Below are 11487 nucleotides of genomic sequence, written 5' to 3'. Positions count from 1 at the left end.
ACTCTTTCCTGTGGTTGACCACAGCTGCAAAAGTTATTTTGATGTTTGCTTCTTCCTTAGGAATATCGACTAATCACATTATGGTCACTTACACAGAATGGCTTTTCAACTATTAACTTTTCAGTGAGACCCTGTGTATTTACCTGAACCAAAGCAAAGGTTGCATCTTCTTCTGAGCTCCCTGACACATTTTTCCATGAAACTCTCTTTGACACAACCAAAAAACTTGGGCTGTTATGTTTGGTCCTTATGTAACATTTGCTCAATCTACATGAGCAAGTTTCCTATTACCCTCACTGATCAGTGCATAGTTCAACAGTGTCATCCAGGTTATTTCTAGACTTAATATTCCAAATACTTAGAAAAACAAGGTATCTTAGAAAATGAAGGGGAAAAACGTCTTAAAGACTTTGAGTATCTAATTATAGTACTGCGAATTCCATAAAAATTCACCAGAAATTTCTTAGGTAAAATTTCTACTTAAGTTTATGGTAATACTGCAAAAGTTTTTTCTGCAAAATCAGGTCCAACAAATGTATTCTGTTCAAAAGACAGAAATCTTGGAGGATTTCAAAATAATTTTCTATGTTTCTATGCTTGTGTATTTCATTTACTACAGAAGATAATTCAGGAAGACTTAGGAATTTCTACTTCAGTAAAATGTATAGTTTTTGAAAATTCAAAGATAGCTAAAAAAAAAAAGGAATCAAATCTCTTACCTTGATTAATTCTTGAAGAGTGTGCATAGATACATCTACTGCAAGTATATAGTGAGACCTTGGCCTGTGGTCTGCTACATTCTGTAACACTCTGAAACATAGAAAGTACAGTCAGGGCTGGTAGTTAGAGAAGCATACTGGGCTTTGTTAAATGCATTTCAGAAACTTCCAAAAACTTATCCTGGGATGAGTACATGGGTGCTGCCCGGTGTAGGGATGAGGTCAGGAGGGCCAAGGCATGGCTGGAGCTGAACTTGGCAAGGGATGCAAAGAATAAGAAGGGCTTCTATAGTTCTGTCAGCCAGAAACGGAAGGTCAAAGAAAGCGTATCCCCCTTGATGAGCAAGACTGGCAAACTGGTAACAACTGATGAGGAGAGGCTGAGGTACTCAATGACTTCTTTGCCTCAGTCTTCACTGGCAGTGTCTCTTCCCACACCTCTTGAGGAGATGGCCTGCAAGACAGGGACTGGAGGAGCAAAGTCCCTCCCACTGTAAAAGAAGATCAGGTTCTAGACCACCTGAGGAACCTGAACATGCACAAGTCTATAGGCCCTGATAAGATGCATCCCAGATCCCTGAGGGAATTGGCTGATGTAGTTGCCAAGCCACTCTCCATGATATTTGAAAAGTCTTGGCAGTCAGGTGAAATCCCTGGAGACTGCAGAAAGGGAAGTATTGCATCCATTTTCATAAAGGGTCAAAAGGAGGACCCTGGGAACTACTGACCCTTCACCCTCACCTCTGTGCCTGGGAAGATCATGGAACAGATCCTCCTAGAAGCTATGCTAAGGCACAGGGAAGACCTGTGATTCCAAACAGCCAGCATGGCTTCACCAAGGGCAAGTCCTGCCTGACCGACTTAGTGGCCTTCTATGATGGAGTGACCACATCAGTGGACATGGGAAGAGCTACTGATGTCATCTACCTGGACTTCTGTAATGCCTTTGACATGGTCCTCCACAACATCCTTCTCTCTGAATTGGAGAGAGATGGATTTGATGGGTGGGTGGTTCAGTGGATGAGTAATTGGTCGGATGGTTGCATCCAGAGGTTAGTGGTCAATGACTCAATGTCCAGATAGAGATCAGTGATGAGTGGTGTCCCTCAGGGGTCCGTACTGGGACTAGTACTCTTTATTATCTCCATCAATGACATAGACAGTGGGATTGAGTGCACCCTCAGCAAGTTTGCAGATGATGCCAAGCTGAGTGGTGCAGTTGACATGCCTGAGGGATGGGATGCCATCCAGAGGGACCTGGACAAGCTCGAGGAATGGGCCCAGTCGAACCTCATGAGGTTCAACAAGGCCAAGGACAGGGATGAAGGGATGGAGAGCAGCCGTGCTGAGAAGGACTTGGGGACACTGGTGGATGAAAAACTGGACATGAGCAGCAATGTGCACTTGCAGCCCAGAAGGCCAACCGTATCCTAGGCCGCATGCAAAGAAGCGTGGCCAGCAGGTTGAGGGAGGTGATTCTGCCCCTCTAGTCCACTCTTTTGAGACCCCACCTGGAGTACTGCCTCCAGCTCTAGAGCCCTCAGCACGGGAAGGACATGGACCAGATGGAGCGGGTCCAGAGGAGGGCCACCAAAATGATCAGAGGGATGGAACACCTCCCCCGTGAGGACAGGCTGAGGGAGTTGGGGTTGTTCAGCCTGGAGAAGTGAATGCTCTGGGGAGACCTTATTGCAGCCTTCTAGTACTGAAAGGGGGCTTCTAAGAAAGATGAGGACAGCCTGTTTAGCAGGGCCTGTTGCAGTAAGACAAGGGGAAATGGTTTTAAACTAAAAGAGGGCAGATTTAGACTAGATCTAAGGAAGAAATTTTTGACAATGAGGGTGGTGAAACAGTAGCAGAGGTTTCCCAGAGAGGTGGTAGATGCCCCATCCTTGGAACCATTCCAGGTCAGGTTGGACGGGTCTCTGAGCAACCTGCTGTAGTTGAAGATGTCCCTGCTCATTGCAGGGATTTTGGATTAGATGGCCTTTAAAGGTCCCTTCCAACCCAAACTATTCTATGATTCTATGAAACAGTAGAAAGAGATTGTAAAATCTTGCAGAACTTTTCAGAGCATGACATTTTCATATATGCTTTCCTTAATAAAGAAGCACAGCTAGATATTTTATGTGGAAAGAAATTGAAAGGATTAAAAACAACACCTGTAGAAGATGTTAGCTTAGCCTGCTGTGGAGTCTATGATCCATTTCCAGTTCTGTGCAAGTTAACTGGTATCATATTCTAGATCGAGCATTGCTAGTAATTGCTTAAAAGCACAGCACCAGTGCAACAGTCAGATAAGGTTTCCAGAAGGCGTATCTAGTACTAAACAAACAGAAGTGTCTGTTCAATTCAGCGAGAAGGGCTAAGAGTGTTTTTAAACCCACCCACTCCAATTTAAAAGCTTCAGTACTCTCTAGTAGATTTGGATTTGTTATCTAGCTATGTATCAATTACTGTCCAGGATAAATTTCTTTACTTACGCTGCTAAATCAAGAACATGAATGGTTGGAATAAAATTGTTTCCATCTCCAAAAACAGGTATTGCAGGAGTCTCACTAAGCCAACCTATCTGAAAATACAAATGGAGAATGAACTGGGGAGGAAAAGTTTACTTTTAATTAGAGCTATAAAAGGGGAATTTGTTTACTAGGCAAATCTATATATTCAGGATTTCAAGTTCCATTTCTTGAATGATTAATGGAACTGCAGTAAAGGAAACAATTCTTGAGAAATACTGACTGGCAGCCTACAAAAACAAAGACTTCTTTTTTTTTAAAGAATATTCTTTGATCTTGACAAAAGTTTTGTATCCCATATAAAAGAAATGCTTGGGAAAAAAAGAATGTAATGTTGAGAAGAAAAACATTTTTCCTGATTCCATTGATACGACAGACATGTTCTCACTGTAGAGTACATATGGAGATACTCCTCAAAAACTATGGAAAAAACTAAAAAACATATAGAGACAAAAAAGTGGAAAGCACTTCCACTGTAGCTAAAACATTTCAAAGGGATCAAATAATCAGTTTTGTTGGCAAAAACATTAAGTTTATGATACCAAAGCTACTAAAAATGCATTCCATTTCCGGTTTACCCCTAGAAATTAAATGAACCTTCAAAAACAGCTGGATGCTTACCTTAAAAAAGTAGTGCAAGACTCCTTCCCCAGCTCCATATTGATGTCCTGAGGCAACAACATAAGTTGAAAATTTATGTTTGTTCTGTGAAGTAGAATCAACAAGAAAGTTTTTTATAAAAATATGGTACTGCAAATGGGATACTGGTTTACCCTGAAACTTAAGTACTTATGTACTAAATATACAGAGTGTGTAAATTACATCACCTAAAATTTCTAGCTAGATCAATTGTTGCATATCCAGTAGTTTCATGAGTCATATTGCTTATATTTCCTTCAAAAAAAGCATTGCTCAATCAGAGTTGACCTGTCTACATTTGAAATGAAATTCTAAAAAATTTTTAAGAACTAAAAAACTAAGAGTAATTTACGTAAATCAATGAAGTGAACAGGATAACTCATGTTTCAACTTTATATTTCAAAGAAAAATAACTCTGAAATTCATTGAATCTATTTTTTAATTGCATTATATTTGCATTTGACAGCCTAAAGAAGTGGGAAATACTGAATCAATTATTTTACAGGTGCTTTACTTTCATATTGATATACAATTTAAAAAAATAAAAATAAAAACTGTGAACCATGTAAGTGTTTTCCTAACCACACATCACAATCAATCCATGTATTTTTTGCTGACCGTTATTGCATTATGTCATAAATTTGCCTGTCCTGGCTGCCTGCTTATGTAAAATGTTACTGTTTGGTTCAGTGTTGAGGATGGTTATACAGAGAAAAAAAAAAAAAGATTTTAAAATCATCTTAAGGAGAAAAACTTTCAAGAAAATCTTTTGAATTAGGACCAGTCACTTTGAAATTTTTAAGGCAAAACAAAACTGTTAAATAATTCTCCGATTGTAAAGATTCTAGACCTTATACATCTACATAACACTATGTAAAAGAACCTGCATTTGCCAGCAGAGGGAATAAATGCCCATATTTGGGATCTACTTTTTTTGGGAAAAAATGCATCTTTTGTTATCATCTTTATAATATTTCAGAAACATAAAACTAACAACACTGTTAGCCAATCTTTGATTATATAAGCACAGCATCATGTAAAGGGAATAAAGTTATAACATTTGTGTATTGTATCTGTGTTTTTATCTATTTACTTACTAAATAAACTTCATAATAAAAACTATATCAACTCAGTTGAATGTCACAGCTTGTTATTAATCACAAGAAACATTAAAATTAGAAGACATTACAGATAGCATAAGAGCTCCCACACTTAGGTTGCTTGAGTAGTACCATGTTTGTATCCTAAGAGCAGTAGCTCCCAGGATTGGCCTAGACAGACTGCAAACATGCCCCAGGAGAAGACATGCTGTAATTTCTGCCTTCCAGCAGGAAAAACCTGCCTCTTGTGAAAGCACAGGAGGTGCTATTCCTAATCTCCCTCAAGAAGAGTGTAACGCATACGATTTTCTTCCATTTACCTTGCAGTAGCTTCTGCAGTAGGCACTTGTGGAGACAAACCAGTTTTGCACTGAGTGCTATACTTCACTGAAATACAAACCTCTGAAACAGGTTCAAGTCCTCAAAAAATATCTATTTAATGTTACAAGTTACATATATGAGAAGTTACTACTTGAGATGACTTGGATATATTTAATTTAAAAAATAAGGCAATTATTAGGCAAGCACCAGTTACACACAGCGTATTTAGTCACGGGTAAAGACCTTCAAGTTCCTGTGTAATATTCATTAAAGCCACTAGATGTCACATTCTAGCTATTAGAATCAGTTCTAGGCTCAGTTTTACGTTTGTTTGTTTGTTTCTAATAAAATGTTTGAAGTGGGAAACAGGTCTAAATTAATGGACTCAGGAACTATGATGCCACTGAGAACAGAACTGGGAGATGAACAGCTCTTCTGTCTGTGATAGGCAGATGTTTCTCCAAGGATTCGGAATTTGGCAGGACCAAGACAGATTTCTCTCTGAGAAAAGCTACATAGCCCAAATGCCCTGCTGCAAAGGAGAGGTAAAAAAAATGTTAGTGGTAAAAAGCAAACACTTCTAGCTTACAACTCTTGCTGAATTTTAAGCAAAATATAAGTGGGAGACACACTAACTCAGAGGCGTGAAATCTTGCTTTAAGCAACAGCAGCCATTAAATTGCACTCTGAACCATCAAGGCTAAAAAACCCTTCTACTTTTAGGTGCAAGATCTTCTCTACATGACTGACATGGCTGCTGAATCTCAGTATCTCTGGCTGAGCTTTTTGCCAGTGAGTGGTAACACTCATTTCTTTCACAGATGGCACATTCTCCAGATGCTGTTGAATTTAGAAATGAGTAAGAACTGTAATCTAGAAGTCTCCAGCCATCACAGGAAGCTAATGTTGATCTGATGGGAAGAACAGATGCTTTGGAGCCTTCCTGTTCCAATGTGCTGACAGAAACAGGGGCAATGATACCTGCTGATGCTGCCCCTGGAGTTCTGGAGTGAAAGGGCTCCTTTTGAAAGTCTTACAAGAGGTATATATTAAAAATATTCAGGTTGCTTTTTCATGTACTGCTACGTATCGCTCCACTGTCTTCTCAACACACATTCAGTCCAGAAAACATTTAGCAGCTAATTGTATTAATACCTTTGTTACATAGTGACTCAGTGCTTTGGGCTAGTCAGAAAAAATGAGTCAATAGTTCATCGGCGTGTTACTGGTGGCAGAAATTATTGCAGGTTTTGGTGGACAGTGTTTACAATCTTCATGTTTCTAACATTGAAGTTATGAAAGTTATTCTATAGTCTTGTCAATCCATGCTAGCACAGTAAAATTATGAACAATTTACCACTGATTTTTCAAGACATAACCCAAATTTTACTGGCATTCTGTACTATTAAACCCATGTTAGAATGGAATATAATTTCTAGTGTTATTTTCTCAGCAGGGCATAAGATGACAAGTGTATGCTCAAATCAGAGTAAAGGTTTTTTCTCCCTGTATAACTAGCCTGATAAATTTCTGCAATGGACACTAAATTATATTTTTTATGGGAAACTGCAGACACACAAAGAGAATGACCAAAGGACACCATCACACAGTGTATTTCATTGTCTTCCAGTTCTCTTTCTTAACCTCCACAGTACTTCATCTCTAATGACAACAGCTTCAATTTTCCTGAGTTGTGAAGCACAGTCTGAGCCACTGTTGGTATTTATTTAATAATAGATCTTAAATACAGAGAGAAGCGTGGACTGTTCTCTAGTAAGATGAACAGTCTAATGAGGTTGAAACAAACAAAGCTGAAGGAAGTGATTTAAAAACACATATAAAGTGATAATATATACTCTAGTTATTCTAGGTCAGCTCTATGGCCATGATTTTAAAGTGAATTATAGGGTGGAATAAAAGTCAACAAGCCGCCTGCTCCAAGAGCACAAACTATCCAGGAACATGCTAGGTGTGGCCAGAACATCTTCTAAGTATTTAAATGAGACCTAACATTAACATAGCTTGCTAATATATAAGGATGCTGCTTTTCTTTAAAACTACATTGATGTCCCTTTTCTCTAAATTCTTTCATCTTCATGTCTTTCCCCACACAGGCCCCAGCTTTAATTCTCTCTCACACAACTGATGAAACAATGTATTTTTTTAATGAGATAAGCATGATTTACTCACTACCTAAGGAAAAAAAAGCAGAATTTAGGATTTGTATTATGTAGACACTGATGTTTCAAAAGACATTATTATCTTCTCTATACTTGATATTTTATTGATAATTGATGTTATTCATATTTATCAAGAGAATAAGATACTCTTAAAATGTATTCAAACTGTTGGCAATTTCCATTACTAAGATAATGTTCTAAGGAAGAAGACCAAACAACCTATTTTTGTAAAAAAGTTCTTTACATACTGTTTTCCCAAGTTTCAGAATGAGCTTTTCAGCATTTATGTGATCCATAAAGTTAGGATGAGATTTTCTTCTGCGATAATCTTCATCAGTAAAAGGAATCTCAGGATCTTCCTATGAAGGAAAAAACGTGACTCTTATGCATGTCTTAAAACAGAATAATTTTTAAAGGCCTAGATGGTTAAAACAAGTTCTTAAAAAAATTTAAAAATCTCTTCTAACTTTGTTTTCAGTGGATATTCTTAACGCTTCTGATTCTGATACTTGATGTTCAACATTTTGAAAATGTTGAGTTCAATTTCAGTTTTCACAGCAAAAGATTTTAAAAAAATGATTTTTTTAATAGATAGAATTACACATGTTTGAAAAAACTCTGAGAGCTGCTACAGATAACATTAACGTTCACAATTTCTGTTAAGACTAAATTTGAGAACTGCAATACTGTACTACAAAGCATCCCACATGGTTCCTGACAATACTTAACATATATAGATATAAAGATGTATCTATTTATCCATCTATACATTGATTTAAATATCTATTTCATTAAATATATAGTAAATATGTGACTTTTTATGACTGAAGGACAGTGTATATTGTGGTTAGCATAGGTCTTACCTGTTGTCCAAGCAGTCCCTAATGTCTGCCTGTGTCATTGTAGCCCAGTGATTAAACTTCTCTGTCCAGTGGAATAAATTTAACAATTTTTGGCAGTAAGTAGTGGTTTAGGGTGAAAGGATCATGAGAAAAGACACATTTGCTGACACTATCTTTATTAGCCATTTTTGAAATATATACTGAAATACTTTAATTTAATTTAATTAATATTTTCCATTAAATGGAAATATTAAATTTAAAAATATGTTTTCATATTACTTACAGGGTCAGGGGGTTTGCTTTTTGCCCAGCTCATTATTGTTGAAATGAGGATGAATAACTTTGGTGTTGTAAACTGCTCTATTTCCATATGTAGGGCTGTTAAATGAAAGGATTTCATTTATTGTAAACTGTATTATTTCTTTTATATAAAGGCTCTTTATAGACATTTACACCATAATGTTCTATGGGATATGTGTTTTTAAACAAATACTATTTGGGTTGGTATAAAATAAAAATAATAAATCAAGAAAGAAAACAAATAGACCAAGGATGGTAAGAAAAAAATCACATAATTGTGGATCTACATAATCTCCATAGAGCTATATATCATAAGGGGAAAAAAAAAGAAACAATCTATATTAGGAAATGATTCATCTTTATTGACTGCTGAGATACTGAAAGAAACAAAAAGTATGGGTTTTTTCATGATTGAAACAGAAAATCTACAAAATTCAAGTAAAGCTTCCTAATTTTCATTTAGAGCAAAATAATTAAATGTGAATTACGTTTTTTTAAATCCTCTAAAACGTATGATGTTATCCAAGTGCTTATACTATAAACATGTAAGAAAGATTTAGTTTAACTATCATATAAAGCACAATATTGCACTATCACCATAAAAAGATTCCAGATGCCCATTAGAAATTTGGATATAACAATCAGAAAAGAGTTTCAGAAAGACTGTTAGCAGTGTTTTTATTAACTTTTAAGTCAAAATTTATTTAAAATAATAGAAAATATTGAAACATTATTTGAATATCACAGGAGAAAATTTTCTACCCACCTCTCAATGCAAATAGATAAGAAGATGGCTTATAGTTATTTAGGGAAATAACTGCCTACACAGATACGTTGTTTGAAGTGGTGGATCATTCCATGACAGCTTCTCTAGCTTATGAATGCTAGAGCGCACTCCATGGTTCCTTGCTAATTAACAGAACAACTCATGCAGCATTTCTCCATCAAGGAACCCAGTTTTATATTACAGTAAACTATAAATCCCAGATAATTTCATTACACATTTATGGTAAATACTAGATAATTTAATTAACATTTATGGTAAATTTTGATGGCTGTATAGCAACCAATTTTCTGTTCATTTGCTAGCTATACGAACCAGAAGCAGCCCATGTTGCTTCCTCAATTTGATTTGCATCCTCGGTGATATTATATAAAACAATCTCACACTCAAGCAAGTGACTTAAGAGCTCTGTTCGAGAAGAGACCTGGGGAAAAAAATAGTTAGAATCTGACATTTAGAAAATAATAATAATAAAATCCAAAATTCTTTTTTTTAAGCTTAACTTATTGATAGGATGTAGTTTTCTAACACTAGGATGTCAGAATAGTTCATAAGACTGATATCGAACTTTATGTCAGATACATGTAAGGTGATGAAATGTAAATTAAATGCTAAAACTTCTAATTTATGGTACACATTAATATAGTTCAAAACGGTACAATTTTTAGTAGTATTTTAGGATTCATATTTTCAGTGCAAATGTTATTATAAAAAAATTCTATGACTTTTACAGGTATTTTAAAAAAGGATCAGCTGGCAGAATGGAGAAGACATAAAAAAAAGTCCATTTCCTTACAAAATAGCATTTTGTCATTTTGTTAACTGGATATTGTTTGTATCACTTGAGCAAGTCCAACAAACACTTTGGGCAAGAGCAGTGATTAAGATGAAATACTGCCAGCCATAAGCTCAGCTGTATAGACATTTAAATAAAAATTTTTACTGTTTGAAGAGATTCTGGATAATCAATTTCAGACAGAGGCAATTTTATTTTCAGAAAACTAAATAAAGCAATAAGCAGTAATATTCTTAAAAGTAAGCAACCTTTAGTTAACTAGACTCTGCAAATATCTTTATACAAAGATGCAGGTATTCATAACAATTAGCAGCTAGTGAAAGCTGTGATTTCAGTGTAGAATTAAGAAGGAGGACACTAACTTTGATCCCAGCTCCACTACCTTTAAAATGGTGACAAAAGACACAGAGGAGCCAAGAGAAATACTTGAGTTGTGTGTTTTCAGAGGAAAAGAAAGCAGACCTGTGGATCATCAGGATAGGTGAAGTCCTGTCAATAACTATTTAAAAAAAAAAATCTATTTTGAGTTTGAGTGCCTTCCTTTCACTGTTTGCTGTATCAGACCTAGCAGAGAGGAGACAACAGCGTGCAGGAAGCAGAAAGAATAAAATATATGCAGCAAAAACAAAAGGCCATTTTATTAATGCAGGTCATTTTACATGACTTGCAATATTTCTAATGTTGTCCAATGGCAACCTGAAATAAGACTCTTACTTACTGCATATGTTTCTTCTGCAAAATGTGGTTTAGTACTCTCTGGTTTAGAAAGGGTACCCACTATTTGGTAGACTCCCTCTTTTGGCCTACTCGAAACTTCAGCAGCCGAATTATTTTCATCCTCCTCCTCCTCCTCATCTTCTCCTATGCTTTCAAGTGATGCCCCAACAACACATCTGGATAAATACTGCAATATACAAGACACACATTTGTATGCAAATATATATCGAATCCTACACAACTTCTCAAGGTCTTGAGAAGACACCAAGACTCTGTTGACTGGCCCTGAGCCTGTTGCAGGTAATGTGGCTCAGAAGGCAGCTTTCCATTGAACAGGAAAATGTTACCGATTCCTCAACCTCAGCTGTAATGTTTTGTCTTGACTTGTGTCCTATGCCTCAGAGACGAAGGTGCTGATGAGTCCCTAGATGCCTCTTCTCTGCAACCTGGCACATCTCGGGCAGACGTTACCTCAGGGAGATGTTATTTCTCTCCACGGTCATCAGCTGTTGCCTGAGGTCTCCTGACCCGCTTTATCCACAGCTCCTGCTCCTAACTCTCGTTTTTACT

At 36.6% G+C, this 11487-nt stretch overlaps 1 protein-coding gene across 1 annotated transcript in view; it reads right to left on the bottom strand.

The window, feature by feature from the left end:
• AK7 (adenylate kinase 7) overlaps positions 1-11104 on the bottom strand; it is a gene marked incomplete at its 5' end in the record, with an annotated part of 28179 nt that extends 17075 nt beyond the window's left edge. The window contains 7 exons of the mRNA XM_010287567.1: positions 720-810; positions 3203-3291; positions 3860-3943; positions 7727-7837; positions 8604-8698; positions 9720-9828; positions 10919-11104. Of these exons, the coding sequence (XP_010285869.1) occupies positions 720-810; positions 3203-3291; positions 3860-3943; positions 7727-7837; positions 8604-8698; positions 9720-9828; positions 10919-11104 (765 nt within the window). The remainder of the gene's footprint in view (positions 1-719; positions 811-3202; positions 3292-3859; positions 3944-7726; positions 7838-8603; positions 8699-9719; positions 9829-10918) is intronic.
• Positions 11105-11487: the final 383 nt, after the last annotated feature.

Source organism: Phaethon lepturus, unplaced genomic scaffold (genome assembly GCF_000687285.1).
Source record: "Phaethon lepturus isolate BGI_N335 unplaced genomic scaffold, ASM68728v1 scaffold125, whole genome shotgun sequence".
Taxonomy (NCBI): domain Eukaryota; kingdom Metazoa; phylum Chordata; class Aves; order Phaethontiformes; family Phaethontidae; genus Phaethon; species Phaethon lepturus.
Note: the sequence above shows the minus strand (reverse complement) of the source record. Positions and strands in the feature narration are given on the sequence as shown.